The 27,625-nt window shown below is 59.9% G+C and overlaps 12 protein-coding genes across 12 annotated transcripts; 6 read left to right on the forward strand and 6 right to left on the reverse strand.

Moving 5' to 3' along the window:
- Window positions 1-102: 102 nt before the first annotated feature.
- Window positions 103-3,145, reverse strand: COLE_02864 (uncharacterized protein; the record flags this gene model as incomplete). The annotated part of the gene is made up of 2 exons (XM_018420929.2): window positions 103-3,082; window positions 3,129-3,145. The coding sequence occupies 2 exons, from the start codon at window positions 3,143-3,145 to the stop codon at window positions 103-105; spliced, it is 2,997 nt and encodes a 998-aa protein (XP_018277135.2).
- Window positions 3,146-5,059: 1,914 nt separating this feature from the next.
- COLE_02865 (uncharacterized protein) lies at window positions 5,060-6,288 on the forward strand (the record flags this gene model as incomplete). The annotated part of the gene is made up of 8 exons (XM_018425816.2): window positions 5,060-5,138; window positions 5,174-5,259; window positions 5,297-5,435; window positions 5,469-5,562; window positions 5,596-5,746; window positions 5,790-5,894; window positions 5,928-6,066; window positions 6,101-6,288. 8 exons carry the CDS (start codon window positions 5,060-5,062, stop codon window positions 6,286-6,288), a joined length of 981 nt encoding a protein of 326 aa, XP_018277136.2.
- A 167-nt stretch (window positions 6,289-6,455) lies between these two features.
- Window positions 6,456-7,540, forward strand: COLE_02866 (uncharacterized protein; the record flags this gene model as incomplete). Its single annotated transcript, XM_018420468.1, has 4 exons — window positions 6,456-6,556; window positions 6,613-6,923; window positions 7,011-7,208; window positions 7,251-7,540. 4 exons carry the CDS (start codon window positions 6,456-6,458, stop codon window positions 7,538-7,540), a joined length of 900 nt encoding a protein of 299 aa, XP_018277137.1.
- A 343-nt stretch (window positions 7,541-7,883) lies between these two features.
- COLE_02867 (uncharacterized protein) lies at window positions 7,884-9,041 on the forward strand (the record flags this gene model as incomplete). Its single annotated transcript, XM_018425514.1, has 3 exons — window positions 7,884-8,006; window positions 8,042-8,340; window positions 8,390-9,041. The coding sequence occupies 3 exons, from the start codon at window positions 7,884-7,886 to the stop codon at window positions 9,039-9,041; spliced, it is 1,074 nt and encodes a 357-aa protein (XP_018277138.1).
- A 115-nt stretch (window positions 9,042-9,156) lies between these two features.
- COLE_02868 (uncharacterized protein) lies at window positions 9,157-13,184 on the reverse strand (the record flags this gene model as incomplete). Its single annotated transcript, XM_018423792.2, has 13 exons — window positions 9,157-9,407; window positions 9,443-9,587; window positions 9,625-9,818; window positions 9,855-10,359; window positions 10,394-10,508; window positions 10,541-10,878; window positions 10,913-10,997; window positions 11,032-11,678; window positions 11,713-11,845; window positions 11,884-12,544; window positions 12,583-12,669; window positions 12,705-12,774; window positions 12,828-13,184. 13 exons carry the CDS (start codon window positions 13,182-13,184, stop codon window positions 9,157-9,159), a joined length of 3,588 nt encoding a protein of 1,195 aa, XP_018277139.1.
- Window positions 13,185-14,284: 1,100 nt separating this feature from the next.
- On the forward strand, window positions 14,285-15,560 carry COLE_02869 (uncharacterized protein; the record flags this gene model as incomplete). The annotated part of the gene is made up of 2 exons (XM_018420930.2): window positions 14,285-14,566; window positions 14,631-15,560. 2 exons carry the CDS (start codon window positions 14,285-14,287, stop codon window positions 15,558-15,560), a joined length of 1,212 nt encoding a protein of 403 aa, XP_018277140.1.
- A 400-nt stretch (window positions 15,561-15,960) lies between these two features.
- Window positions 15,961-17,396, reverse strand: COLE_02870 (uncharacterized protein; the record flags this gene model as incomplete). The annotated part of the gene is made up of 3 exons (XM_018421478.2): window positions 15,961-16,665; window positions 16,727-16,966; window positions 17,130-17,396. The coding sequence occupies 3 exons, from the start codon at window positions 17,394-17,396 to the stop codon at window positions 15,961-15,963; spliced, it is 1,212 nt and encodes a 403-aa protein (XP_018277141.1).
- A 516-nt stretch (window positions 17,397-17,912) lies between these two features.
- Window positions 17,913-18,242, forward strand: COLE_02871 (uncharacterized protein; the record flags this gene model as incomplete). The annotated part of the gene is made up of 1 exon (XM_018419551.2): window positions 17,913-18,242. The coding sequence occupies one exon, from the start codon at window positions 17,913-17,915 to the stop codon at window positions 18,240-18,242; it is 330 nt and encodes a 109-aa protein (XP_018277142.1).
- Window positions 18,243-18,404: 162 nt separating this feature from the next.
- On the reverse strand, window positions 18,405-19,198 carry COLE_02872 (uncharacterized protein; the record flags this gene model as incomplete). The annotated part of the gene is made up of 2 exons (XM_065626242.1): window positions 18,405-18,602; window positions 18,884-19,198. 2 exons carry the CDS (start codon window positions 19,196-19,198, stop codon window positions 18,405-18,407), a joined length of 513 nt encoding a protein of 170 aa, XP_065482511.1.
- A 421-nt stretch (window positions 19,199-19,619) lies between these two features.
- On the forward strand, window positions 19,620-21,689 carry COLE_02873 (uncharacterized protein; the record flags this gene model as incomplete). Its single annotated transcript, XM_018421479.2, has 4 exons — window positions 19,620-19,690; window positions 19,723-19,899; window positions 19,935-20,745; window positions 20,796-21,689. The coding sequence occupies 4 exons, from the start codon at window positions 19,620-19,622 to the stop codon at window positions 21,687-21,689; spliced, it is 1,953 nt and encodes a 650-aa protein (XP_018277144.1).
- A 269-nt stretch (window positions 21,690-21,958) lies between these two features.
- COLE_02874 (uncharacterized protein) lies at window positions 21,959-23,449 on the reverse strand (the record flags this gene model as incomplete). The annotated part of the gene is made up of 5 exons (XM_018420470.1): window positions 21,959-22,618; window positions 22,723-22,901; window positions 22,997-23,033; window positions 23,136-23,186; window positions 23,387-23,449. The coding sequence occupies 5 exons, from the start codon at window positions 23,447-23,449 to the stop codon at window positions 21,959-21,961; spliced, it is 990 nt and encodes a 329-aa protein (XP_018277145.1).
- Window positions 23,450-24,267: 818 nt separating this feature from the next.
- COLE_02875 (uncharacterized protein) lies at window positions 24,268-25,958 on the reverse strand (the record flags this gene model as incomplete). The annotated part of the gene is made up of 2 exons (XM_018420037.2): window positions 24,268-24,549; window positions 24,597-25,958. 2 exons carry the CDS (start codon window positions 25,956-25,958, stop codon window positions 24,268-24,270), a joined length of 1,644 nt encoding a protein of 547 aa, XP_018277146.2.
- Between the last annotated feature and the right edge of the window lie 1,667 nt (window positions 25,959-27,625).

Raw genomic sequence — 27,625 nt, forward strand, 5'->3', positions numbered from 1 at the left:
TGCACTCAACAGCACCTGCACCCAACGCAGATCATAATATCCATGCGTGATTCTACCCTCTACATGTACACCGCTAGCTTTTGATTCTCCTACAATAACGAGTTACATCTCAAAGTCCTCTGAGAACACGGCGACGTGCCCGCTCTTATCGCCCTTGAGAATGCGGCCAGGCCTAATGTTGCGCGAGACGAGGTTGCGCACGACGACGTTGAGCTTGACGGGCCCACACGTGCCGACGATGATGGAGCCCTCGGCGAGGCCCAACTCGTCGTCGATCATCTGGCTGAGCTTGGGGCGGCCGGCCCGCGCGCTCTCGCTCAGAATGCTCGTGGCGGCGTAGTCGGCCTCGTCGATCCACAGGCCGACCGAGCCGCGCAGCCCGTCGCCGCCCATGAGCGGCTCATCCGCCGCCTCCTCGAGGAACACCATGCTCTGCGTGCGCGAGAGCACCGACACCTCGTCGCGGTCGAACAGCCCCGACGGCGACGGACTGATCCGGTCAGAGTTGTACGGGTCGTACCGGTCGTACATGGACGACGAGACAGAGCGGTACGAGTGCCGACGCGGGTCGCGCGCCTCGGCGGTCAGGAGGCCCTGGTGCGTCTCGTACAGGCTCGAGGAGACGGAGCGGCCCGAGACGCGCTTCGGGTTGGCGTTGGGATCGGGATACAGCAGGTTGTCGCTGCGGTGCTCGTATGCGCCGGCGGAGAAGGAGCGGCGCTTGGGGTCGACGACAGGCTCGGCGAGCAGGCCGCCCCGCTCGCCCAGGTCGCCGTACGACGCGGCGCCGGGCGGGAGGCCGGCTGACGACGAGCTCGAGTTGTGCCGCGAGTGCCGCTGGCCCGGCGATGGCGGGTACACGGACGAGCCGGCAAAGTGCCCGCTGTTTGAGGGCTGGTGGCGCGCCTCGGCCTTGCGCGTCTTGGCGCGCCGCAGCTGGCCCTGCTTCTGGATCTGGCGCGAGAGCTCGCTCTCCGCCGGGTCGTTTACGTCGTCCTCGTCCTCATAGTTGGTGTAGTCCATGATGTTGCCTCCAGCATAGGCCATCTCCTCGTCGGTGTAGTCGAAGTTGCCGCGGTTGGTCGACATGCTCTCGCGCGGGTCGCCGCTCATCATGCTGCCCATGCTGTCCACCGAGTCGGTTCGCTTCACGTCTCCCTGCGCGTAGCTCGGGCGAGGAGGCACGAACTCCGAGTCGCCATATGCGCCCGCATGGTACGTGGTGCTCGAGTATCCTTGCGGCGTGGCGTTGGTGACGTAGATGTCGATCTGGAGCTGTGCGGAGGACGGGACCATCTGGCGAGCGCGGCAGAGCGCCGACGCCGCCCACGCAATCTCAGCGTACTCGCGCGCAACCCAGAGGAAGCGAACACGGCGGATTTTGGACTTGAAGTCGCCGCGCTGAACCATCTTGCAAACATGCTCCAAGATGGCCAGGCCAAAGGTCACACCAGTACCGCCACACACGAGGAGAACGGTCGCGAAGTCGCCCCAGCGCACACGGCCGGCAGAGCCCATGGGCCCGTCGACGAGCGCGCGCAGATAGATGGGAGCGACCCGGTTGCCAACCTGCTTGTCGGAGGCACGCATACTCGCTTCCGAGCGCTCGCGGACCAGGTTGTACAGTTTGCGCGTGAGGCCCTTGCGGGCCTTGACAAGGACGACGATCTCGCTGGGGTTGTTGTTGCTGATGGTGAAGGGGTGGGCCTGGAGCTTGGACAGCTCGGGAAGAGTGAGGAGGAGGCTCTGGCCGGGGGCCCACTTGAGGGGGTGGGGAGTGCGGATGGTCAGACGAACAGTACGCGAGGGGAGGAGCTGTGCCTGCGCGTAGCCTGGAGGGATGACTGGAGGGAGGCTGCGAGTAGTGCGGGTGGTAGTGACGGACTGCGCCGACGTCGAGCGAGAGCCGAGACCTGGTGGTTGGAGAGACGCACTCCGCTGAGGAGGCCGGGCGACTGGCTGGTCGTAGCTCTGGCTTTCGAATGTGCCCGTGGGCAGGATCTCAGGCGTCCCACCATATCCCTCGACGACGCCGTACGGCTGCTCGTCGGGGTGCGGAGTGCTGTAGCCAGTAGGAGAGTCGTACCTCCGAGGCGTGGGCGGCAGCATCTTGTCGTGGACATTCTCGAGAACCACGTCATGCTGATCGAGGCCGGAGTACATGCCACTCCCCACGGCGTCAGCCTTGACGGCGCCACGGTTGATACGGGCGTAGCGGATCGCACGGAAAGTGCGGTCGGCGATGAAGATGAGCAGCGCAATTGCGATCCACCACCAGATGGCCGGGTGGTGGACGCAGCACATGACGAGCGTCAGGACGGTGAGCGTCACATGGGCATGGTAGAAGAACTCGTAGCCTGCCTTGCGGATGGGGCGCTGGCTGAGCACCACCATGAGGGTCATGAGGCCGTACGCCACGCAGCCAGCAGTGAAACGGTAGATCTGGAAGGCGGTGAACCACATCGCGCGTTGGGTGTGCGTGTCCTTGTCCTTGAACAACTGGATGGTCCAGAACACGACGTGCGCGGTGGTCAGGCCCCAAACCAGCCAGCCGGCGGCGCGGTGGAAGCTAATGAGCTTGTCCGAGTAAAGGTGAGTGAACCACTTCCAGGAGAAGATGGCGACTGGTGGTGCCTTGGCGGCGAGCAGGACGACGAGGGGCAGGATGGCAAAGGCCATGAAGCCGAAGCGGTTGCCGAGCGTCCAGCCCGACTTGGAGATGTTGTACTGAACCAGAAGGGTGCTGTCCATAGGACCGCCGACCCAGACACGCTTCGAGAGCGTGTGGGTGGCACCGTATGCGCGTTTGGCGAACTGGAACGTGCCGGCCGCTGGGGCAATGTAGTCGTTTCCGACAATCGAGAGGACGAGGGAGATGGCGACAACAATCGCACCCACGAGCAACGTGCTCGTGCTGGGCAGCGCGTACGAGCGGCCGATGGAGATACGGCGCATGCCCCACTTGCTGTAGGCGGCTCCTAGTGATCCGCCAGACAACCTGAGGTGATGTGCGACCGCGTACACGATCGCCATGGCGGCGATCGCAAACCAAAACAGGTACTGGTACCTGTATGAGGGCCAACTGATCGTCAGCATGCATGTACACACGTACGGGTCTGTGCACTCACCTCGTCATGTGTGTCATGAGGTAATACAGTGCATACTGCTGCGTTGGAACGTTGACTGGGATGATAGGGTTGGGCTATTGTTAGCTGGCGCTTTCTTGGATGTTTGATCTGCTCACGTCACCTGTCGCCGTTGCTGTGGTCAGCGGAGTGATGTGTGTGTTGACTCACGAACTGCACCAGTGGATACGCCCGTCCCCGTGACCATGGGGCGCTGTGTTGGGGCAGCACCGAACTTGAACGGGGGCGTGTACGCGCCCGCCGCGGCCCACTGGGCAGTGGAGTCTCCTTGGATCATGGGCATGGTTTAGAGAGCCATGCGGCGAGTGTGTGGGGTATCTAGAGGAAAGGGAGAAGTTTGGGGGCGAGGTCGACGGTGGCGACGACGCGTAAGGATGGAGCGAAGATGCGTTGGGATGTGGTGAGCAAAGGATACAGCAGAAGCAAGATGTAGAGGAAGTTAAGTGAGCAGCACTGCTCTCCCGAGGTTTGCGGGCTGTGTTGATCTTGTCCAGCTGCCATGCACCATCGCTGCTTTTGCCTGCTTTGCCTGCTTTGCCTCCTTCCCGCTTGCCTGCCTCACCGCCCCAGCCTCTGCTGCCTGCCCGGCTGCCCTCGCGCTGCTCCTCTCCCCGTATGCGGTGTGGATTTTAGCAGTGGCAGGCGAAAGGCATGCATGCTAGGGCCCTGCACCAGAGTGCTCCCATCAGGGATTCCGCACTCTTTCTCTCTGCTGCTCGGGATGCCTGGGTCCAGAGCGGTGCTACTGCCCACCGCTCCTCTCGACTGCTCCAGCTGCCACTCCACGGCTGCCCTTCCCACTTCTGTTCGGTTCATCACTTGTCCCCAGGGTGACTGAATGTTTGTCTCAGGGTCAAGTCATTCGGGGCGAGGGCCTGGGCAACCATCGGCGGTATGAGGTCTCGAGCTCCAAAGCCTCAAGGCTGAGGGGTCATGTCCTCTGTCCCTGGAGTTCCCTGTCCATCTCCGCCGACCCCCTTCTCTGTACCTCAGCTTTCCGCACAGCGAAACATTTAGGAGGATTTAAGGGTAGTTTGAAGAGGCGAGGGATGCTTGCGAGAGCAGCAGCAATCATGACATGTGGGTAGGCATAACAACGACAAGGTCTCAGCTTACTTGACCTTTAGCTTTGTGGGACCCTCCTACTTCTCACACTCAAGCACAGCCGCGCGCGGCCAAGCCCAAATGCCCGCACAACATGTCTCTCGTTTTCCTCGGTATCCTCCCATGATTTGCTCGACGTTCACTTGTCCGTGGTTGGCAGTTTCAGCTGCCCGACCTACGACGCGTTTCGGCTTCCCGGGTGCTCTCTAGCTTAAAATGTTGCGAGTGGGATTCTCTCGTAACAAACCTCATCCCTGCGTTGTAGCAGCTATCCGTGCGCACCCCGCAAAGAAGGTCAGAATGGCGCGACAGCACACTGCATCTCTATTCGGATGCAGCAATGGACATCCTGGGAGCATGTGATGTCAGCACGCTCCCACGCTGCACAAATTGGGCGTGTTTGAGATGCCAACATGGCGATGATCCCCCTGGATATTGCAGTGCAAATCACGTTGGGTGGCGGTGTGGGCGGCGCGCCAAGGCCCAAGGCTATTCGCGTCCTTTGCCTGCTCAAGCTACCACCACCACCCTGAAATGTTCCCTATGACATGCCACGCGACACCGTTGTTGAAACATGCACACATCGGAAATGGATATCTGATACCAAAGAATTAAGTTCCGTAAACCCTAGAGACATCTCAACGCAGCCTTGTTTATGATTCGAACCCCCGACTTATTAATCACCAGTGTCGCCCAGAAGATTCCAGTCACGTGCACTGATTCCGGTTCAAGGTGTCGTAGATGCCGCGCGCCTGCCGCGTCAACCTCGGCCAGACGATTGTTGATCTGTTCCAACCACCTACTCCAACATGTCCGACGACTTTGAGCCCCTCGACCCCACCCTCCAGAATATCCTCGACCAGAAGAGTCTCAAGTGGATCTTCTGCGGTGGGTGGACCCTCGTTGTTCCTCGCTTACCGCAGGTGGAAAGGGTGGTGTTGGCAAGACCACAACGTCGTGTTCTCTCGCCGCGCAGCTGGCGCGTGTCCGCGAGTCGGTTCTTCTCATCGTGCGTCGGCGGTTCAATCAACTAGACTGACGCCTAGTCCACTGACCCTGCACACAACTTGTCCGACGCCTTCTCCCAGAAGTTTGGCAAGGATGCCACCAAGGTCAACGGCTTCGACAACCTGTACGCGATGGAGATTGACCCCAACTCGAGCTTGCAAGAGATGGTCGAGTCCGGTGAGGTTGGTAGATGGTCACAGCTGACCGCAGCGGACCAGTCTGGTGGCATGGGCAGCATGATGCAGGACGTCGCCTTTGCGATCCCCGGTGTAGACGAAGCGATGGGCTTCGCCGAGATCATGAAGTGGGTTGAGACGCGCGACCAAGCTAATCGCAGGCACGTCAAGTCGATGGAGTTCTCGGTGATTGTGTTCGACACCGCGCCGACGGGTCACACGCTGCGCTTCCTCTCGTTCCCTTCGGTGTTGGAGAAGGCTCTTGGCAAGCTGAGCCAGCTCAGCGGCCGCTTTGGGCCGATGCTTCAGCAGGTGCGCCCAGCTTACAGACCAACAAGTCCAAGCTGACGTGCAGGTGCAGTCCATGCTCGGCGGCGGTGTGCCGCAGGAAGACATGTTCGCCAAGCTTGAACAGATGCGCGAGGTCATCACCGAGGTCAACACGCAGTTCAAGGACCCCGTGCGCACCCCCTAATGACCACACTGACCGCAGGAACTGACGACCTTTGTTTGCGTGTGCATCTCCGAGTTCCTCTCGCTCTACGAGACCGAGCGCCTCATCCAGGAGCTCACAAAGTACGAGATTGACACCCACAACATCGTTGTCAACCAGCTTCTGTTCCCAAAGAAGAGTAGGCCTCGGGTGCAACAAAGAGCTAACAGCAGCCGACCAGTGCGAGCAGTGCAGTGTGCGGTACAAGATGCAGCAGAAGTATCTGCGCGAGGCGTACGACCTCTACGAGGACACATTCCACATCGTCAAGCTTCCGCTCCTGACCGAGGAGGTCCGCGGAACGGACAAGATCAAGAAGTTCTCCGAGATGCTGGTCAAGCCGTACGAGCCGGCCGAGTAGACCTAGACCACTCCCCTATAGGTTGCATGTATACATGTATTTCGATGCGCGCAGTCGACAAGGCTGCGGAGGTGTGTCGTGCGACAACCGTGGGAGACTGTATTTGACAATGACGCACATCGGCGCTTGACTTTCGCACCACCTCCACATCACTCACCAATATTCCCATGTCTGTCCCTCGTCTCCTCGTCGTCGGCGGCAACGGCTACCTCGGCTCTGCGGTATGCAAGGCGGCCGTTGCAAAGGGCTGGGACGTAGCGTCTATGTCGTGAGTGTGCGCGAGCTCCTTCATTTAGTCCGCGTTGGTGGAAACGCTGACACCAGCTCATCTGGCAAGCCATACACCACGCCAGCAGGCCACACGCCAAAGTGGGTGGACGCCGTGCAGTGGCACCGCGCCTCCGCCTTTGAGCCAGACACGTACCGCGACCTGATCGCGAACAAGAGCGCGGTGGTGCACACGATGGGCATCCTCTTCGAGGACTCGGAGTACAAGAACGCGATTGCGCGTGGCGACATCCTCGGCTTGCTGGGAAGTGTAGCACGCAGCGCAACAGGCAGCGGGCCCGCGAGCAACCCGCTCAAGACAGGCAAGGAGGCACGCATGACGTACGAGGCGATGAACCGCGACTCGGGTGAGTGAAGCGCAATGTGGCGTGGAGCGCAGTACGCCATGCTGCGCATGCTCCACGCCCTGGCGTGGGCCTGGAAGCTCACACCAGCCCTCACGGTGCTCGACACGATGCTCGCGGCGCCGTCGCCGCCCGCCCCGGCCGAGCGGTCGTTCGTGTACATCTCGGCGTCCGGCAAGGTCGCGTTCGTGCCGGACCGCTACGTTGACACGAAGCGCGAGGCCGAGCTCGGCATCATGGGCCGCTGCGCTGCGAACGGGCATGTGCGACCTGTCATCATGCGGCCAGGTGAGTGTTACCGAGTCCCACCAGAGACGTAGCTGACTCCAGGTCTCATGTACAACGCCCATGTTCGCCCCGTGTCCACGATCCCGGCCTTCGCGCTCTCCATCACCGCCGGGCTGCAGGACCGGCTGCAGCTACCCAAGCCTGCGTCGCCGGACAGCGCGCTGGGCAAGGTCGCGGACTCGCTGTCCACACACCCGTTGCATGTTGATCATGTGGCGGACGCGATCGTGCGCGCTATCAGCACGCATGAGGAGGGCATCATTGACGTGGAGACGATGCGCGAGTGGGCCGGGTTTAATGTCGTGCGGCCCAAGGCTGAAGCGCGCAGCTAGAGGACAAATGCATAGCACTACTGATCCTTGGGCGGCGAATGATTGTTTGGCCCAAGTTGCGTGCGCGTATCCTGGTGGACATCATCTCCGACACGGCTGAGTTGTGCAACATTGTGTGAGAACTGGGGCTGTGTTGGTGGTGCTTGACTGTTTGATTTCACCGGTGATTGTCCCCAGTAGACTTGCATCGCGTCCAAACGAGCGAGTTCTCCAGACAATCGGCGGACTCAAATGTGCGTCACAATAACAATTTCCGACTTCGCACCTCCACCTCTTCTCCTTCCATTCTTGGTCGTCAATCGTCGAGTCGCTCCGCTCGCATACGGAGCCTTCACGACCGTTCATGTCGCGCATCGGCACCCCGGCCTCGCTCTCGGCCTCTGCCAGCCGCGCCCCCACTCCAGCCTCGGGCGCGGCGACGCCAGTGACCACAGACCTGTATCGCCCCCTCGCAGCCCAGATCCAGGTGAGCTAGCCCGCGTTACCCATTGCTGACGGCAGCGCACCGTCGCCCCGCTTGCAGGTCCATCCTCTGCCTCGGGCACGCCGTCTCTGGCCTCGCTCCTCGGCCTCAATACGTCGACGTACAACTCACGATTGAGCGGCAAAACGCTGCTCCTGACCGATATCCCCTCGTCGGGCTCAGAGCTGGTGACGGGGCGCAAGAAGAATCGCGGTGATCCCAAAGCCCTGGCGGAGACCAAGGCCGCCCAGGCTGCGGTCGTGAGCGAGCGGCGCAAGAAGGGCCTGAGGAGCGTGAGGAAGGCGCGCGCGGTCACAGGGAGAGAGACGCGGATCGAGTGAGTAGTCCCCTCCCCTAGCCGGAGCCAAAACGCCTGCTGATGCCAGATACGCTGCCCTCCTCCCTCTGCACTACCTGCACTGCAGGTATCTGTCCCAGCTCCTGCCCCTCCCTCCGTGTCCTTCGCAACGCCCCATCCCATCGCCAGGCTCAGAGGGTGTCGCTCGCTCCCTCCTCCCCGGCCTGTCGTCGGAGGGGTTGCAGAGCAAGGTCGTGAAAGCCGACCTGACGGGCGCGAAGCTGCGCGTGCGCGCGGCGCGCAACCACTCCCTCTCCGGCGTCACGGGTCTCGTCATCGAGGAAACGGCAGGCAGCTTCCGCCTCCTCTCCCCGGACGGGAGGGTGCGCGTCGTGCCAAAGGACGGCGCGCAGTTCACCCTCTCGTTCCCAGCGTACGCGCCGCCCGAGGAGAACGAGGAGGTGCCCGACTATGGCGCATTCGTCGCGCAGTGCCCCGCCATCGAGGTCGACATTCTCGGGAGCTCGTTCGCGTTCCGCTCTGGCGACAGGGCGGGGCGTAAGTTCCGGCCTGCGCAGGGGTGGGGTGGGAGTGGGTGGGCTGAGGAGTGGGTCCAAGGGGAGTGGTCCTTCCTCAAAGGCCTTGGCGAGGCCAAACCGTACGCCAGCAGTAAAGCCCGCAAGCGAGGGAAGTCGCGCCGGAAGGACCCACTGGTGCAGGGCTCTATCCAGGTGGTGTAGACGAGCTTCCCGTGTTGTATCATAACTGCAGTGGCGATGCATTTCATATTCTTGTTACACTCTTCTACTTTACAACTTGCCAGATACTGCCTTCCATCTCCTTCTTCTCCCCAAGCTACGCAGCATACTCATACTTGGTCGTGGCGCGACACACCACGTCCAGCTGCTGCGCCACGGTTGCCGTTGTTTCCTCCGCCTTGTCCGACGCGAGCTTGACAAGCCATGCGAAGTCAGCCTGTGCGGGAAGCGGCAACGCGCTTTGCCGCCGCGACTCGAGCTTCTCTTGAAACGCTCGGAAGAACTGGGCGGACACCTCATCTGCGCGAGCGATGACACTCTTAGGAACGCCCGCGAGCTTCGCCACGTCTGCGGTTAGCTAGTGTCAGAACTAATGAACTCACGCGTGCCATGGGACGACTCGGCATGCCCAGTGATGAGCTTGTACAGGAAGACAACGCCGTCTGAGTCGTCAACGTGCACTTGCATATGCATGTTCCGGATGTTGGGGTGGTATGCATACTCGTCAGTGAGCGAGCCATAGTGAGTCTTGGGGTCAGCTCAGTCCAATCAAGGTAGTGCTCACGGCGAAGAACCCAAGGGGCAAAGTGTGCGTGGCTAGCTGATGCAGAACAGCGCCAGCAATAGCCATACCGTCGAAGGTTGAGGTCCCGCGACCGAGCTCATCAAGAATCACAAGCGACTTCGGTCCGGCCTCCCGCAAGATCTTGGAGCACTCGTCAAGCTCGACCTTGAAGGTGCTCGCACTCGCGAACATGTCTGTGGTTGAGCTTGATTTCACTTGCAATAGCTTACTGTCATATGCGCCCATGCGAGTCTGGATCTTGTCGATTGGGCTCAAACGAGCATGAGCCGCGGGAACGTAGCAACCTAGCTGGGCCATGATTACGGCTGCCGCTGTCATGCGTAGCAAAGTACTCTTGCCCGCCATATTGGGACCGGTGAGGAGAGTGGTACGCGCCACATCGGCGCCAAGCTGTACATTGTTCGCAATGAAGTCGCGCTGAAGACACATGGAAGGGTGTCGCAGGTCGCCAAAGTCGACGAACGCCTGCTCAGTTTCCATAAACTCTGGGCGGCACTTTGGCTCATCCATGTCGTGCGATGCCTTGGCGAGCGACACGAGGCAGTCCAGCTCAGCAACGACACGAACCATGCTGAGCCACGCCGTCCGGTCGCTGTCGAACTCGGCGAGAAGCTTGCGGAAGAAATTCCTCTTCGCCGTTGCCTCAGTCTCACGTGCCTCCTGCATTTCACGAATGACTGGTTGCGTCTGCGGCGTGATGTAACGGGTTTGCTTCTGCAATGTCAGACGTGCATAGGTAAACGCTTACCTTGGTCCCGCCACACTTTGTCCAGTTTTTGGGAACCTTGGCGCTCGCTGGTACCAGGAGGTGGAAGATCTCCTTGTTACTCTGCGCATTACTCCAGAAAGACACATCGCGGGTGCTGATGTCAGCGAGTCCAGACAGCTTGCCCACCCTAATGTCTTCATCGCCTGCTGTTTGAGCAACTCGAGCTTCTGCTCAATCTCCTCAACAGCCTCTTTTGCGTCGTCGCAGTCGGGATCAGCGCCCGGAGTTGGCAGAATCGTGATCGTCTTCGTTGTGTTCTCGACCTCGTACATTGACTTCAGGTGGGCGATGTTAGCAGACAAATCTGGCGCTGTGCGCAGGAGGCCGCGGACACTCGATGATGCAAATTTCTCGGACTCGCCAACAAGGAGATCGATGGCCGACTGAATGTTGCTAAATTGATCAACAACCTTGAGGAAGTCTGTCTGGCGGATGGAGCCTGCGTGGATACGCGACACGAGACGCTGGGTATAAGTGCGAGCAAGGTTTATGGCTCACCTCAAGATCCGGCAGCCCTCGCACTAGCTGCGTGAACTGTCCGGTGAAAGCAGGATTCGCGATCAAGTCATCCACAGCGTCAAGTCTGCAGTCAGCTAGTAGCACAAATTGAAATTCACCGCTCATTGATGGCCTTCACGTCCCTCAGCGGGGCGGTAAGCCAAATGCGGAAGAGGCGCTTCCCGAAGGGCGTCAGGCAGCGCTGAAGCAGGCTGAGCAAAGTACCGGCTTCCGTACCCTCGTTGTTCATTAACACCTCCATATGAGCCAGCGTCTGGCCATCCAGCACAAGGCTCTTGCCGTTCCTGATCGGATCGTAAATGTTGAAGTTCTTCTGCGAGATGAGGTCCTTGTCGAGGTTGAGGGAGCGGAGGTAGAAGATCATGCCGCCGAGCGCCTCCATTGCCAGAGGCTGGTCCATCATTGCAGTGATTGCCTCGGGAAGCTCCGGATCGCCAGATCCATCAGAGGAGAATATCTCGCGGAGAGCCTCCACTGCGTCCTCCTTGGACATGAACTCCTTGCCAAGCTTGAACGACTGCCACAGTGTGCTTGCTGGTAGAATGTTGCGAAGCAGCCGAGTAGTGGGCACGGAGAGGTTCCCCTTAGCAAAGACAAGCTCTTTGGGGCGAATCTGGCGGAACATGGTCTCGAGGCGAGTCCTACAAATGTCGTCTTCGAAAGCAGTGAGATTGAACTCTCCAGTTGACGCATCCATGACACAGATGCCGAAAGCGGAGGGCGTATTGGCATCGCCAGTGAACTCCTGTTTGTGAGCGCACCTCCAACACGTTACTGACTTTGATGGAAACGCAGTGATTGGCCTCGTCAGAGGTCAAATACGAGCCATCAACGATCGTGCCGTTGGTGAACACCTGCGCGAGCTCTCGGCGGACGATCTCCTTGCCGCCTCCCTTAGTCCGCATTTCCATGCTGCTGTTAGCGAGGGCAAATCAAACAACCAATCTCACCCAATGGCCGTCTCAGCTTGCTCGACTTTGCCAACCTTGTAGCCCGCTGCGAGAAACTTGGCTGCCCAGAACTCGAAGGTCTGCTCGGGCACGCCGACCATCTTCATCTTGACACGGTCCGTGAGCTTCAGGTCGAATTCCTGGTGTCCGATCATCGCGTCGTTCTCGTAGAGTTCGTAAAACTTGCCCTTCTGGAAGAAGAGGACCGTGTCGTAATGGTTCTGCTTGATTTCCCAGAACTGCTTCTCGAAAGGAGTGAACTCATTCCACGCCCGGCTAGGAATGTAGATAGTTCGGGGGTCGTACTCAGGATCCTCGGGGCGGTTGCCTTCCTTGTCCTTGATGTCGTTGAGGAACGAAAAGCAGGTCTCCGCTTCCCGTTTGTCCTCCTTGGCCTGAAGCTTCTTCCGCTCTGCCGCAGTGAGGAAGAGGCTAGAGCCACCACCCGACGAGCTGGTGCGTGACACCAGCGGCGGAGCGCGAGAGGCTGATGCGGGGGTAGACCCGCCTGAGGTGGTGGCCTTCTTCGACGCCGACTTCGAAACGGCTGTCTTCTTCCGGGCCGGCTGCTTCACCGGTGACGCCGAGCGGGAGTAGGTAGACGCGATCGAAGGGGAAGGCGCATCCGAGATCATGGCATCGTACTCGTCGGCCGCGGCAGCTGAGGATCAGCCAGACACCTCACACTTGGAAGCTCACCAAGCGCAGCATCATCGTCCGCGTCAAATACAAACTCGTCTTCGGAATCGTCAGCCTTGAGGCTTTTGCGCGGCTTGCGACCGTTCGCTGCTATCAGGTCACTGCTAATGCTCGCAACGTACCCTTTGAGACGTCCTCGTCGCTCGAAGCATCAGACTCGACATACACAACCTTGCGCTTGGCTCTCCGCCTCTTCTCAGGTTAGCTGGGTCTCAAAACCAGGGAAGGTGAGTCGAGGGACTCACAGACACCAGTGGAGAATCCTGGTGATCGACATCCATAGCGTCATCCGTCACGGGCTCCGGCGAGGGTGTAGCGGGAGCGAGAGCGGGCGCGCGCTTCTTCGGAGACATCACAGGTGGGGGAGTGAGATGGTCATCGTTGACGGCTACGACGATTGAGGCCCTCTTTGCCCGCTTTGGGAGGGAAGGCGAGTCAATGGGGTCAGACGGCGGGGTGTGGAGCGACGACGACGGTGGAGACGACGTCGGGGGTGGTGCACAACTTGGCTTGGACAGCGCCGGTGTGGACGGCTTAGGAGCTGGCCCCTTCTTGGGCACGCCGAAAAAGGAGGCCAGCGTTGTCTGCTTGGTGCTGGGCATGAGCAATGGACGCGTTGCAAGGACAGTCGCGTCCGAGATGACGGATCACGGATCAGTGATCACGGGCCACGCGTTGCGGTGCGCTTACCTCTGCTGCGACGCGTTCTTTCTCATGACGCTTCGGGGGATGGGGGGGACGAGCGATATGACAAAGAGGATGAGACGACGCCAAGAGTGAGTTGATGTCGGCCGAAGGAAGTTTAGTGTGGGAGGAGTGACAGGGGGGGTGGAGTGAAGTGACAATGTCAGTGTGCAGGGGGAATATCAAAAGGAAAGTCGCGTTCAGCCGCAGTGCGCCAGTGCGCGAGTTGCAGCCTGGGCCATCTGCGATCAGCCAGCCTTCAGCCTCCACCCACGCGTCACGGGCCTCCACTCGCAGTCTCGGCCGGTGGCTCTCAAGCTCATCAATATTCAAATCGGAGGGTCCAAATAGGGCCCGCGCTGTGACGCGATCTCACTCTGCGCGGTTGATCACGGTTGAGTCATCTTGACTGTACATGGCCTGCCCTGAAAACACACAGCCCTGCATCTTCGGCGCGTGCGTATATGAGAGCGTCGTGACATGCGATGTGGCGACACCATCCATCTAGCCTCGTCGGGGCCGATGTGAGACACATGCATGTCCGTGGAGTGCGGCCAATTGACGAGCATGCCGAAGTGATGGTCGCCATATGACCGCTCTGGCTCCAACGCCTGTCTGCAGTGTGGAATGAGAGCAATAACGCCCAGGACGCGTTTGCTTTCTGGATCAAAGCACGTGACTGGCGAGATTGGACTGGCTTTGATCCAAATGCAATGTTTGCCCGCCATCTCTCTCGCACCAACTTCGCGCCTACACGCGTCCAAATTGCCCTGAGTGACCCTCACTTCCTCACCTTTGCACCAGCGCGCCCACACGGCCCAGAAACCACCCTGCCTAGTATATAAGACTCGAAGGCGCGTCCCCCTCTCCTTCATTCTCCATCCTCTCCATCCACTTCATCCCGCTGCTCTCAAGCTCCACGCTACCCCCCCTCTCGTACTTCTTGGACCTGTTATCCCAGCCTGTCCACCTCTTGTAACTCCTCATCTGCCCCCATCCACGAGACCCCACCTTCACAATGTCCACCGTCACCCCATCCAAGGTCGCCGCGTCGGCCCTCGAGAACATCAACCTCAACACCCCTGTCAAGACCGACGTGATGGCCAAGCTCAAGGCCGCCGCTGCCGCCGAGGCTGGTGTCAAGGAGCTCGAGGAGACCAAGACCGTCACTGAGGAGAAGCCCACCGAGGCCGAGCTCCGCAAGCGTTTTGTCGGCGACGTCTTCTGCGAGGAGAAGGACGAGCCCCTCCTCAAGGAGTCGACCGACCGCTTCGTCCTATTCCCCATCAAGTTCCGTGAGGTGAGTTTTCCAGGGTCTCACGCGACGTGACGAGTCTTGATGTACACAGAGCTGATCAGTGCAGATCTGGCAGATGTACAAGAAGGCGCAGGCGTCCTTCTGGACCGCCGAGGAGATCAACCTCGCGCCCGACCTCCACGACTGGGACAACAAGCTCAACGACAACGAGCGCTACTTCATCGAGCACGTGCTCGCCTTCTTCGCCGCGTCAGACGGCATCGTCAACGAGAACCTTGTCGAGCGCTTCTGCGGTGAGGTCCAGATCGCCGAGGCCAAGACCTTCTACGGCTTCCAGATCATGATGGAGAACATCCACTCTGAGACCTACTCTCTTCTCATCGACACCTACATCCGTGACGGTGCCCGCCGCAACTACCTCTTCAAGGCCATTGAGACCATCCCCTGCATCAAGAAGAAGGCCGACTGGGCGCTGCGCTGGATCTCGGACGACAGCTCGTCGTTCGCCGAGCGCCTCATCGCGTTCGCTGCCGTCGAGGGCATCTTCTTCTCGGGCTCGTTCGCCTCGATCTTCTGGCTCAAGAAGCGCGGCCTTATGCCCGGTCTTACCTTCTCGAACGAGCTTATTTCGCGCGACGAGGGCCTCCACACCGACTTCGCATGCCTCCTCTTCACCCACCTCCGCCGCCGCCCCCACCCGGACCTTATTGAGAAGATCATCCGCGAGGCCGTCGAGATCGAGCAGGAGTTCCTCACCGAGGCCCTTCCCGTCTCGCTTATCGGCATGAACGCCAAGCTCATGTGCCAGTACATCGAGTTCGTCGCCGACCGCCTGCTCGTCGCCCTCGGCAACCCCAAGATCTGGAACTCGACCAACCCCTTCGACTTCATGGAGATGATCTCGCTCCAGGGCAAGGCCAACTTCTTCGAGTCGCGCGTCTCGGCATACTCCAAGTCGGGTGTCAACCAGTCGGTCGGGCAGGACTCTGCCACCGCCACCGCCAAGCGCGCCTTCGCCCTTGACGAGGACTTCTAAAAGCGCAGCCCGCGACTGTCCGTACAGCCCCGCCTTGTGGCGTAATTGTAGCATCTCCATAGACTCGTAAGTAGAGCCCCTGTTGTCATCTAGCATATGAATTCCTTGTCATGACGTCGAGGGTCCTGAGCTGCTGCGATAAGTCACACGCGACGTTTGGGGGGCATGCGATAGTCGCTGATTGACACTGACCCTCATTTTGAATTGCAGAGGCTGACGTTTCAGGCATGGTCCGCTCCGCCTGGAAATACGCGGTTCTGTGGTTGACGGAATGCTGTCCCACTGCATTCCAGCACGCCGCTCTCATCGTCGTCGAGCGGCATGCGTCGCGCTCCTTAGCGCCACTGCTGGCGTGCTGCAATGATGCATGCCATCCATCGATAATGATACAACCATGCTCCTAATCTCCCCTCGCGCGCCGCTTGCAATCGTCCACCGCGACGGGAGGCGGCATGCCGACGCCACGCAGACTCTCGACGGAACGCTCATCGCGCGTGCGCACACGCGGCGTGAGTTGCTTGGGTGGGCTGCTGTGATCGAGCGCAGGTGATGCGACTGGCCGTGATCGCACTGTGTGCCCGTTGCCGTTCCCGCGCACCGAGGACGGCGTAACGGTCGCCGACGTCGCCGCCGACGGTGGGTCGTGGGCCTGCCCTGCCATTGCTTTTGGCGGTGTCGGTGTCGGATCCTGGGAGTGCGAGCGGTCACGGCGGTGGAACAGCCCGCCGACCAATTGCTTCAGTCCGTTGCCCTTGTCTGCGCTTCGCCCCCGCTTCGGCTCGGGTGGGTCCACGTCCATTGCGTCCCGCTGTCGTGGTCTCCCTCTGCCTTGAGCTGGTGGTGGCGGCACTTCGATGACATCAACGTCCTCGTCCTCCTCGACTTCATCGTCCTCGTCCCCTTCATCAACGGAACCAAGCTCGGACCCATCTGCTTCGGCTTCATCCTTCGCGCTATTGGCCGGAGTGTCAGGCTCGGACTGCGGCGCCTTGCCGGCGTCCGGAAAGGCCATGAAAGGCGACACTTCAGGTTCGGGAGCTTGCACAAAGCCGCCGTGCGAGCGGATCAGCGACGTATAGTAGCGCTGCAACAGATCGGCGTTGCACTGGGGTCAGCGTCCGTAAATCCGAGCAGCTCCGCGCTGCAGCTATCGCGGTAGGACTCACACAAAGCGCCCATGCTGTCACTCGTAGGAACTCGCGCTCAAGGGAATTGAGTTCGCCAACTTTGATACCCCCAACTTTGGCGTAGTGTGCATTGGTGCAGAACACATCGCACTGCGCCTTGGATCCAGCTGTGACGCCTGCAATGAGGAAGCGGTGCACGGTGAGGGAAGAGAGTGTGAAGGTGGGAAGATTCTGGCATGTGAGGTCAATGTATGCCAGAAGTGAGAGGAGAGGTATTTTCTGCCAGTCAGCAATGTGCATGGTTGGCGCCATCAGCGCCTGCGGCGCGCGCATGGCGTGGCGCGATTCCTGTGCACGCGGTCACGGAATCTCCTCGGCGCAGCGCTGCAAGTGCGCCCGCCTTCACGCCTGGGGTGCTAACCCCCGTGCCGTGCAGACCTACCTCAAGGTTCGTATACTTGACGATGCGACGAAGGTAATCGATAATGGTGATGCCAGGGGGTGCGCGCGAATGGAAGCGAGTGAGGGCGTCGGGGGTGAGGAGGACCTGATCGTTGTGCTGGCACAGCAATTCGAGCATGTGCGCGATGAGGACGACGAGCGTTTCGGTGGGGCAGTCGATGAATGCCCATGGCAGCTCGGGTCGCGGGCTGGCGGCCGCCACGGGGGAGGCGGGGGCCGGCGAGGGCCCGCCGCGCTGCGTGGTCATGATGGGCAGTTACACCGTCGCGGCCATGAGGTGGATGGGCGAGCAATATTTTGTGCGTCGGAGACGGCGGTGGGCGGGCGAAGGCTGCGACTGCGCACGGCTTCACGGTGATGCGCACGGGCGGAGGCGCTGAGATGGATGAGAGGGAGATTCTGTGAGGGCGCAGTGCTAGCGTCGGACCGAGGTGGATGAATGACAAAAGAGAGGAAGAGAAATGCGATGGTGAATCAATCAGGAGGCGAGATGGAGGATGGGAGATTGAGAATGGAGGATGGAGGAAGGAGTGATGGGTGACGGCGACGAATACGACGGAGTTGAAAGTCGCTGTAAGTGCGGCAATTGAATCCACTTCAAAGTCGGACACGTGCGAAACCAAGGACAAGTCCAGAATCTGACGCGAGCACTCCACTCCGTTCGTGGCTCTCCTCTCCGCCTCCGCACGGTTCTTCTGCGCCTCTACATCCCCTCCAAGATCTGGCCTTCATGTCCTATCGACGCATGGGCTGCACATAGGTCATGGGTCTGGCCGGGCTCGCCGTCCTCCTTCTGGACATTCAATGTCAGGAAATAGCACACCAGTGGCCGCCACGAACAGCCGGCCACCGGCCTCGTCGGAACTGCTGGCCTGCGGTGTCTGCCGTGCCTTGGGGATCTGGCGCCATCACCCTCCTGGAATACCCCATCCCTCTTAATGCACCTCCAGACACGTTAAAGCACGTTCGTCACAGCCCGCGCGGGCCGCTGGGTAGCGGCGCCCGGGGCCTAGGCGGCTCCACATTTGTGTTACCGAGGCCGCTTTACTTCAGATGCCAGCCGGGGATTAATCGGCTGTCTGGGCCACTGTAATCCGCTGGCCATGACCGGTGACCAGCAGAGCACCAGTCACGAAGAGCGATCGTGACTGCGGACCGGAGGATTTGGAAGACTCGGGAGCGGGCAAAATGTGAGACATTACGGCTGAGACACGAACCGCAGAGCGGGATACGCTAAGAGCCGAGCAGCATTGAATCATGGGACATGGTGTAGATCGCGCTCGAGCGCATTACGCAGCAAGCTGAGGCCAAGCCTTTGTTTGTCCTCAAAGGTATGCAGTGAGACGCCACCACCCGGCGTTATTCTATTCCCATGATGTCCGACGCCCGACCCTCGAGATTTTGCCTTGGCAGTATCGTCCAGTTTAATTTCTCGGTCTTGCACACATCGTCTCGACATAGCACGGCATAGGACTCTGGTAAGTCTCTATGTTCTCACCTTTTTCCTTCCTTGTATAGCGTGGGGCGGCCTCGTGAAGATGGCTGCTCCATGCTAGCGCGCTGCGCCGATTCCCGATCATCGCCGATACCTTGACGAGCTCTCCTATCTCGTCTGTTCTCTTTGCAAAGATGCTTTTTACACTGAAAATTCTTAGTTGCCGGGCCTTCCACGCCCGGCACAGGCTGCCAACTATCATCCTGAGCAATTCCCTCCTCCCGATCTCCCAGCTGTACCTGTGAATGGCGCTGACGAAGACAGAGGCTGTATACGCGTGAGTCGGGCGACGTGTGACCAGCCATTGTACACCAAGGTGCATTGTTGTATTGCAGACAAATGCGCGTCGGGAGTCTGTGAGGGCGAGCCTGACAGCTCCCAGAGGGGCTGCGAGTGGAGGTGCGAGCTGCAGACATAGCAGAGGCGGCCAGAGGCCCGAGGCACGAGATGGGCCAAACGGACTTGGCGTTAACTGCTTGACTCGCGAGATTGACAAGAGTAGGCGTCAGAAAGAGGGGTGCAGTCGACTTCCCAAACGCACTGAGGATGCCCATGTGCACAGAGCCTCTCGAGAGACATAACAAGGGAGGAGCGAGATAAGGAGAGCCGAGATAGCTCCGTTAGCAACGCGACTGCATTCTAATCGCATCCCATCTCGTTCCGTACATCCAGCCAGCCATCGGCGAGTCCGTCATCACGCTCTCTGCCGGCAAGTAGCGCTCAGCGCTAAGTGTGTGCGCGCGTGCAGCATCGTCCGCGAAGGCATGAACTAAGCGCGGCTCACATGCGGAACATGCACTGAGTCGCCTGCACGACCATTGTTGATCGGCACTGGCCGAAGAGACCGCGTGGTCACCTGACGTCGTCGGTGGTGGAGGTACCCTCTCAGCACTTGTCCTTCCTCCATCTCTCGTTCTCATAACCTCGCCACAACGGCGAGCCACCACAATTCTCCCCACCCGTCGACTCTTCACCATGGTCAAGGACGCGCGTGCGCGCCTGTCCTCCCTGCGCCAGCTGATGCGCGAGCGCAACATCGGGGTCTAGTGCGTCGCTCTCAGTCGCAACTGACCTCCAGTGTTGTTCCCTCCGGAGATGCCCATTCGTCCGAATACCTCGCGCCTTGCGATGCCCGCCGCGCTTGGCTTACGGGCTTTACCGGCTCTGCGGGTCTCGCGGTAGTCACGCAGACTGAGGCACTGTGCTGGACCGACGGCCGCTACTTCCTCCAGGCTGGCAAGGAGCTCAGCAGCGAGTGCGTTCAGACCTTCCTTCTGCTCTGACGGTCAGCTGGACACTGATGAAGGCCGGCCTGCCCGAGACGCCGACCTGGACCAACTGGCTCAAGGACCTGGGACCGACGACGCGCGTGGGTGTCGATCCCACCGTCATCTCTGAGAAGGAGGCGGCGCCACTTGCCACGGCTCTCGGCACAGACCCGACGCGCGCTCTCGTCCCTATCAAGGACAACCTCGTCGATGCTATCTGGGACGAGCGCCCACCCCGACCTGCGAACCCCGCGTTCCGTCTGGGAGACGAGTATGCTGGGCAGAGCGTCGGAGACAAGATCCTGGCGCTGCGCGAGAAGCTCGCGGCGATCGGTTCACCGGGCCTGGTCGTGAGCGCCCTCGATGAGGTCGCGTGGCTCTTCAACCTCCGCGGATCCGACATTCCGTACAACCCCGTCTTCTTCAGCTACGCCATCGTGACTCGTCATGATACGACCCTGTTCGCCAATCCGGCCAGCATTACGCCTGAGGTCAAGGCGTACCTGCAGAAGAACAACGTTGCGGTGCTTGACTACGAGAAGGTGTGGCAGGCACTCGACAGCTGGAAGGGCCAGCTGAGCGCTGAGCGTGCGCAGAAGGACGCGGCCGCGAAGGAGGCCGCTGCTGCGGCTGAGCGGGGTGAGGTCGCCAAGATGCCTGCCAGCGAGCCCGCACCGCCCAAGAAGGAGGAGAAGAAGGACCCCAAGATCGTCAAGACTGACAAGGTGCTGATTGGGAACAGCGCGAGCTGGGCCATCGCCGACGCGCTCGGCAAGGACAACTGCGAAGTGCGCCGTTCGCTCGTTGAGGACGCGAAGGCGCGCAAGAATGCTGTGAGTTGAGCGGAGCAAGTCGCGCGAGAGGAGACTGCAACTAACCGCAGACCGAGATCGAGGGCTTCCGACGTGCGCATATTCGCGATGGTGCTGCTCTGTGCCGATACTTTGCGTGGCTGGAGGAGGTACTCGCAAAGGGAGAACAGTGGAGCGAATTTGACGCGGCGACGCAGCTCGAGAACTTCCGCAAGGAGAACAAGCTGTTCATGGGTCTCTCGTTTGATACCATCTCCTCCACGGGTCCGAATGCGGCTGTGATTCACTACTCGCCCTCAGAAACGGAGTCAGCGACGATCGACCCCAAGCAGATCTACCTTTGCGACTCGGGCGCACAATACATGGACGGCACGACGGACACGACGCGCACAGTGCACTTCGGCACGCCTTCTGCCGCCGAGAAGCGCGCCTTCACGCGCGTGCTGCAGGGCCACATTGCACTCGACACGGCCGTGTTCCCCACCGGCACCACGGGTTACTTGCTGGACGCGCTCGCGCGCCGTCCGCTGTGGATGGACGGCCTCGACTACCGGCACGGTACTGGACACGGCGTCGGGCATTTCCTCAACGTCCACGAGGGCCCGCAGGGCGTGGGTCCGAGGCCGGCGTACAACGAAATCGGGCTTGCGGAGGGCATGGTCATCTCCAACGAGCCGGGATACTACGAAGACGGCGCGTTCGGGATCCGCACCGAGAGCGTGGTGGCCATCCGCCACGCCGCTACGCCCCACAACTTCGGCGACAAGGGATATCTGGAATTTGAGAACTTCACGACCGTCCCGATCCAGACTAGCCTCATCCAGCTCGACCTCCTGAGCCCTGCTGAGCGCGAATGGCTCAACGCGTACCACGCTGATGTGCTCGCCAAGGTCCGCCCGGAGCTTGAGGGGCACGGCGACGAGCGCGCCATTGCCTGGCTTAAGCGTCAGTGCGTCCCCGTTTAGAATAAGGTGGCTGTAGATGGCAATGTATAACGTGACATGAAGGAGACTGAGATGAGCTTGCTGCTGCGGCCCAGAGATGCTCTCGACGTCTCTACTTTGTCACATCTGATACTAAAAGGAACTCGACACTTCAATCTTTGCCGTACAGTTGCCATACACATACATGAAGCGAGCGAGTGATAAGCTGAGGGCGGCGGTGGACAACCTCGACGATAGCCGCGGACGATCAATCCCATTAACGATGCATATACTGCTACAACCACCGGCGCCTAGGGCTTCTGGGCCTGGACCTTGTCGTTGTACTCTGGGTCGTTCTCCTGGTAGATGTCGTAGTAGGGCTCGAAGTCGTGCGACTGGTCGCAGACGCGCTTGTGGGGCACAGAGCGCGCGATCTTGTTGACGGCCTCAAACTCGTCGTCGGTGAGGTCGATGATCTTGAGGTTCTGGTCAATGCGCTCAGGCGTGCAGCTCTTCGGCAGGGGGTTGATGCCGCGCTTAACGAGCCACGAGAGCATGATGGTCGTGACCCCGACGTTGTGCTTATCGGCAATCTTCTTGATTTCGGGGTTCTCGCGGAGCGCAGAGCCGCCCGCGCCGCCGAGAGGCGAGTAGCCCTGCGGCTGAATGTTCTGCTTGTGGAGCCAGTCGACGAGCTCGAACTGTGGGCACTGGATTGAAAGTTCCACCTGGTTGGTCACCGGCTTGATGCGCGCCTCCTTGAGAAGCTTCTTGACACGGTGGATGTTCAGGTTAGACACACCGATCGACTTGACGAGGCCCTGGTCAACGAGCTTCTCCATCTCGCGCCAGGTCGGCATGATGTCATCCGAGAGCTCGACGTCGAGGAGGACCTTGCCCGACTTCTCCGACTTGACAGTGTGCTCTCTAGTGGGAAGGACGCCCTCGGGCGCATCAACCTGCCAGTTGATCTGGTGTCAGAAGTGAGTCACGCAATAACGGGCCAGAGAGGCGGAGTTCTACACCAGGTGGTAGAGCTTGGCGCCTTTCTCTCGCCATACACATCGGTACTCACGTTCCAGTGGAGGAGGTAGAGATCGAGGTACTCAAGGCCGAGATTCTTGAGTGTGTCCTTAATGGCGAGCGAAACGTGCTCCGGGTGGTGGTGGAGCTCGAAGAGCTTGGAGGTGATCCAGAACTGGTCGCGGGGAAGGCCAGCCTTCTTGATGCCCTCACCGACCTCGGCCTCGTTCCCTGTCGTCAGCGGAGTTCAATTCAGCCGCATGATGCGGACAATGCAGTATGGTTCCCGGCGGGCAAATGCAGCCGAGGACCGCAGCAGAACGTACCGTAGGCCCAGGCGCAGTCGATGTGCTTATACCCGTTCTGCTTGTCAGCATGCGTTTGGGGAAGGAGTTGGTGAGGGGGAGGGTGACAACTGCATCGCGGGGCCGCACTCGTCTGCCTCGTCTCGTCACTCGAACTCACCTTGAGAGCGTGCTCAACGGCCTTGGCGACTTCGCCCTTGGGCGACTGCCACTGTTGTGCAAAACCAGGGTGGAGAGGGCAAGGGGATTGGCGAATATGGACATGGGGCGTGAAGCGGCGAGATGAGTGATGTCGGTGCAAGGGTTGATGGCAGAGAAGAGGGCGTCAGCGCTGTCACCCGCGTCATTGGAACCATCCGTGCCATCCGCTCATAGAGCAGTAACTCCCAACCAGCACAGGAGTAGACTTACAGTGCCGAGACCGATGGCGGGGAGCTTGCGGCCGTCGCTGAGGGTGAACTCGGTAGTGGGCATTGTGTTTGGACTGGGAGAGAAGAATGGGAGGAAAGATAAGTGGACGGGGAAGAGCTTTATACAGCCTGCGGCCTGGGGCTGGCGTGAGAACAGGTGGGCTCTGGGTGAGCGCGGGTGAACGGATGTTGCCCTCGGGGCGTTTTCGGGGAATAGCAGCACACCACACACGCGGACATTCGTCGCGAGCGTGTCGGGATGACGCCGACAGACTTGCACTTTTTTATCGAGCGAGAATGTGCACATGTGCTGCTCGAGCACTGCTCGTTCGTCCCGCCCTCGCTACCATGCATAATGAGGTCGGAAGGGGCACCAGCATCTGTCACTGACGAGGTCGTGTTGATAGTCCCAAATGTGGTGACGTCGAATCACCCGGGCATCTACCGACGCCCCTGACTGCCGTGAGCTGCCGCCGGGCCGGGGTCTCGGCTCATAATAACGAGGAGAGTCCAGCCCCGCTTACTCCCTCTGTTAGCTGTGTTGGTGGATGTACGTTTAGAGCCTTCGACATGTCGTCTAAGTGTCCAAAGCTCTAAACTCGCAAAGTGCGCGCGTCCCATCTCATACGCACAGAGGCGCACCCCTTCACCCGAAGTGTGGTCCACCTACATGCCGGAAGTTCGTCCGGACACGCAGCGCTTCTGCCCCGACGATGAGTAGTCCAGCCCCTCTCATGCCTCCTGGTTATGCAGCGGATTGAGCTGTTCATATGCGACCGAGAGAGACCTTTACAAACTCGGCATGCGGGACGCGCAGGGCGCCTCTATGATTGTGACGACCATCTACAACGCTTACTGCTCCACAGAATAGACCAAGAGCATCTACTCCTCGTCGCTCGACTCTTCGTCTGAGCTCGACTCTTCCTCGAATGACTGAGCCGGACCACGGCTGTCGAACGCCTGGAGCTGCGCCTCCATCTTGCGGATACGGTCCGCCTCCTCCTGCTCGTTGAGGTGCTTGCGACCGGGAGCGCCGCCGAAACCGCTCTTACGCGGCTGGGGCTTGGCCTTCTTGCCGCGCTTGCGCCCCTTGCACACGAGGTTATACAGCTTGACGACCGTTGCTGGTGGCAGGGAATTCATGTCCAGCTCGATTTCCTGATCCTGCGAAATGTCAGTCATCTTCCTTGACGAATGCTCAAAGGACTTACACCAGTAATGTTGGTCGTCGCCTGGATGATAGCCACAGCCTGACCAAGAATATCGGCGTCGGCAGTCTGAATCTTGTTCGCCAATTCAAGCTGCTGATCTATCGTGATGGACTCTGGTTCTTCCTCGCTGTCGTCGTCTTCGTGGTATGTGACCTCGGGCTTGGGCTTGCGCTGCTTCTTCATCGCACCATTCACGCTTGGCCCGCCGGGCGACGGCTTGCTCGTAGTGGAATATTTACGCGGTGCCGCCTTGGCTTTGGGGGCCTTCTGCTTGCGCTGCTTGGCGGGCTTGCTAGCAATCTTCCGCTCGAGCTCTGCGATCTCGCGGTCAAGCTGAACACGCTCCGCCTTTGCCTCACGCAGACGGACCACTAAAATTAGCTTCAGAAAAACAAATTGAGACTCACCGTCCTTGTCCTCGTCTTCAGAGTCGTACTCGTCGGCAACCACCTCCTCGCTCGGTTCGCGCAGTTCTTGCTTTGGTGGCAACGAGCGCCACTTCTCAGTCCAAATCTGCAGCAGGGCGTTGGCGGCGTTGTGTACAGCGTCGCCGGGAGGGTTGAAGGTACGAGCGTTGTTGCACATGAGGCGCACGTCGGCGTCTATCTGTGACACGTCCTCATACTCGTTGTCCTCCAAACGCTGCTTGATCATCAGGAAATCAATCGGCTTCTTGATAACCTGTGTGTAGGTCGAGATTGCAGCGATGATTTCCTGTACAGGATAAAGGAAGGGGGCGACAATGTCGTAATGCTTCTGCGACTTCTCAAGCTGATTGAGTGTGCGAGCAGCCCATTGAATCTGCGGGTCGTTGCGGCGCTTAGGCTTACGCAGAGAGCCGGGTGAGTTGTAGTCCAGATCCTTGGAGGGAGGAGGGTGAATTTCACGCTTCGGCCTGCCCGACTCGGCGTCACGACGAATGGTGGGGGTCTGAGAGATGGACTGGCGGCGCGAGGAAGGCCCACCTGCCGGCGATGCAACAGCGGCCGCAGCAGGGGCATCGCTGGGGAGAGAGCGAAGCGCCTTCTCATACTGTTCCTCGAGCTTGGACGCCAGTTGAGAAACGACATGATCGCGGCCATTGAATTTGCGCGTGTTCTCCCAGATCTGGCGCACATCGGCGGTGAGTTCCGCCACGCACGAGTAGCTGCCTTTGGAAGGGTCCCACCTCGCAGCCTTGCTCTTGTCTTTCGGTGGTCCGCGGGGATCAGAGGCGATAAGCTTGGTCTCAACGGTGCCGAGGTCCATAGGTCGGTCGATGATGTTGGGATAATGGGGGATATTGAACAACACGACGTCGACCGGTTGCCGGAAATTGACCGAGTTGTTGGACTTGAGCATCGAACGCACAGCGCTTAGCATATACTTGTGCTGCTGTGGCGTCCAAGGTGTCTTTGGTCCCGGCCCTTGAAGATACTTCGTAGGCTCAAAGTTGGTCCACGGATAGACAACAGGCGGAGCGTTGGGGTCATCTGTCGCTGGCGCTGCAGCCGGCGGCTGATCGGGAGCTGCTGTTGACGGAGCCGGAGGAGGCGCCTGGACAGGGGGAGCGGGGGCGGCAGGAGGCTGAGGCGTGCCCGAGTGGGAGCGGCGCGGGGAGCCTTCCTTGACACGCTTCGTGTCTTCAGACACGAGCGAGTCACCGGGGCGCTTGATCCCGGCCGGGCCTGGGCTCGCGGAGCGATCGATGTCCATGCTGTCACCACCTGCGGGTGGAGCGGAGGATGAGGCAATGGGATCGAAGGTAGTGTCAGCCGGAGTGGGGTGGGCGCCTGGCAATGGCGAGGAAGCCTTAGGCGGATAGAGCGTCGGGAGATACGACGTCGAGCCGTTGGGCTGTTCCGGGGCCAGGGCAGAGGCGGGAGGAGTGGGGAGGCGAGAATGCGAGGGCTCAACAATTGTGGACGAGGGAGGGGGACCCTCTGTCTGGAGGGGGTTGATAAGGGGCTTCTCTGGGGAGCCGCCGGCAATGGGAGCGGGCGACTGCGCAGTGACCTCGGCGGACATTTGAAGTGATGTGATGATGTGGCGGACTGGAGTGGTAGGAGGAGGAAGAAGAAGAAGAAGAAGAGAGTGGTTGATGAGTGCACGCGAGTGATATCGAGAAAGAGGAACGAAGAGGAAAGTGCAGCAGCAAAGGTCAGCATTGACATAACGAGGAAAAAGGTATGGACAAATGCGTGGTGCTCATGCATAAATGTGCCATGATCACCCACCTTTGTGGTGTTGCGCTGAATGACCGAATTCGCCTGGGATCCAAGGGCGGCCGGTCACCAGCGGTGGGTGGTGGTGGTGGTGGTAGTGCGGGAAATTGGAGAAGAGGGAGGGGAAAGGGAAAGGATTGGGATGAAATGGATGATGGCGAGGAAGGGTGGATTGATGATGTGGAGAGGTATATTGATGGCGATGCAAGGGGATTATACAGTGAGTGTGGGTTGGATGACAGGGCAGAGGGTATCTGGATGATTGTTTTGGTGTAGGGGGATGTGTTTGGGGAGTGTCGCCGCTTGACAAGGAGAGGGGGGGGGGTGGAGGTTTAAGATTGAGGGACGGGGCACGGAAAGCGGGAGAAGGGGTGGGAGGAGAGGCGGCGACGTTGGTTGGGTGAGAACGGTGGTGAGGGGGGGCAGGCGCAGGCGAGTGAGGCGACTTTTTGGGTGTCGACCGACTTGGGGGACTTTTATGGGCCGGCAGCAATCGGGGCCCAGGGATTATATACGCATCTTGTTTTCATCGCTCCTTTGCCATCCAGGCACGTCCAAACATTGACATTGGTCCACACGCTTACGGATCCCTTCCGGCGTTATAATTAAATCGCCGGAGTGGCACCTCTATGATGGTCGGATCAGACCTGATTGAGTCAGGGAACAAGATGCGACGATCCGATTGCAGGGGCGACAAGGAACCGTGGGGCTTCGGCCGCGTACGGTGACACCGGGAGAGCCAGGGGACGGACGACGTGTGTGGTGTGTGAAGGGCGTTTGGGACGTGTGTGGATGGATGGGTGGTGAGGTTTCACCCCCCATGCA

Source organism: Cutaneotrichosporon oleaginosum, assembly GCF_008065305.1.
Source record: "Cutaneotrichosporon oleaginosum strain ATCC 20508 chromosome Unknown ATCC20508_contig02, whole genome shotgun sequence".
Lineage (NCBI taxonomy): Eukaryota > Fungi > Basidiomycota > Tremellomycetes > Trichosporonales > Trichosporonaceae > Cutaneotrichosporon > Cutaneotrichosporon oleaginosum.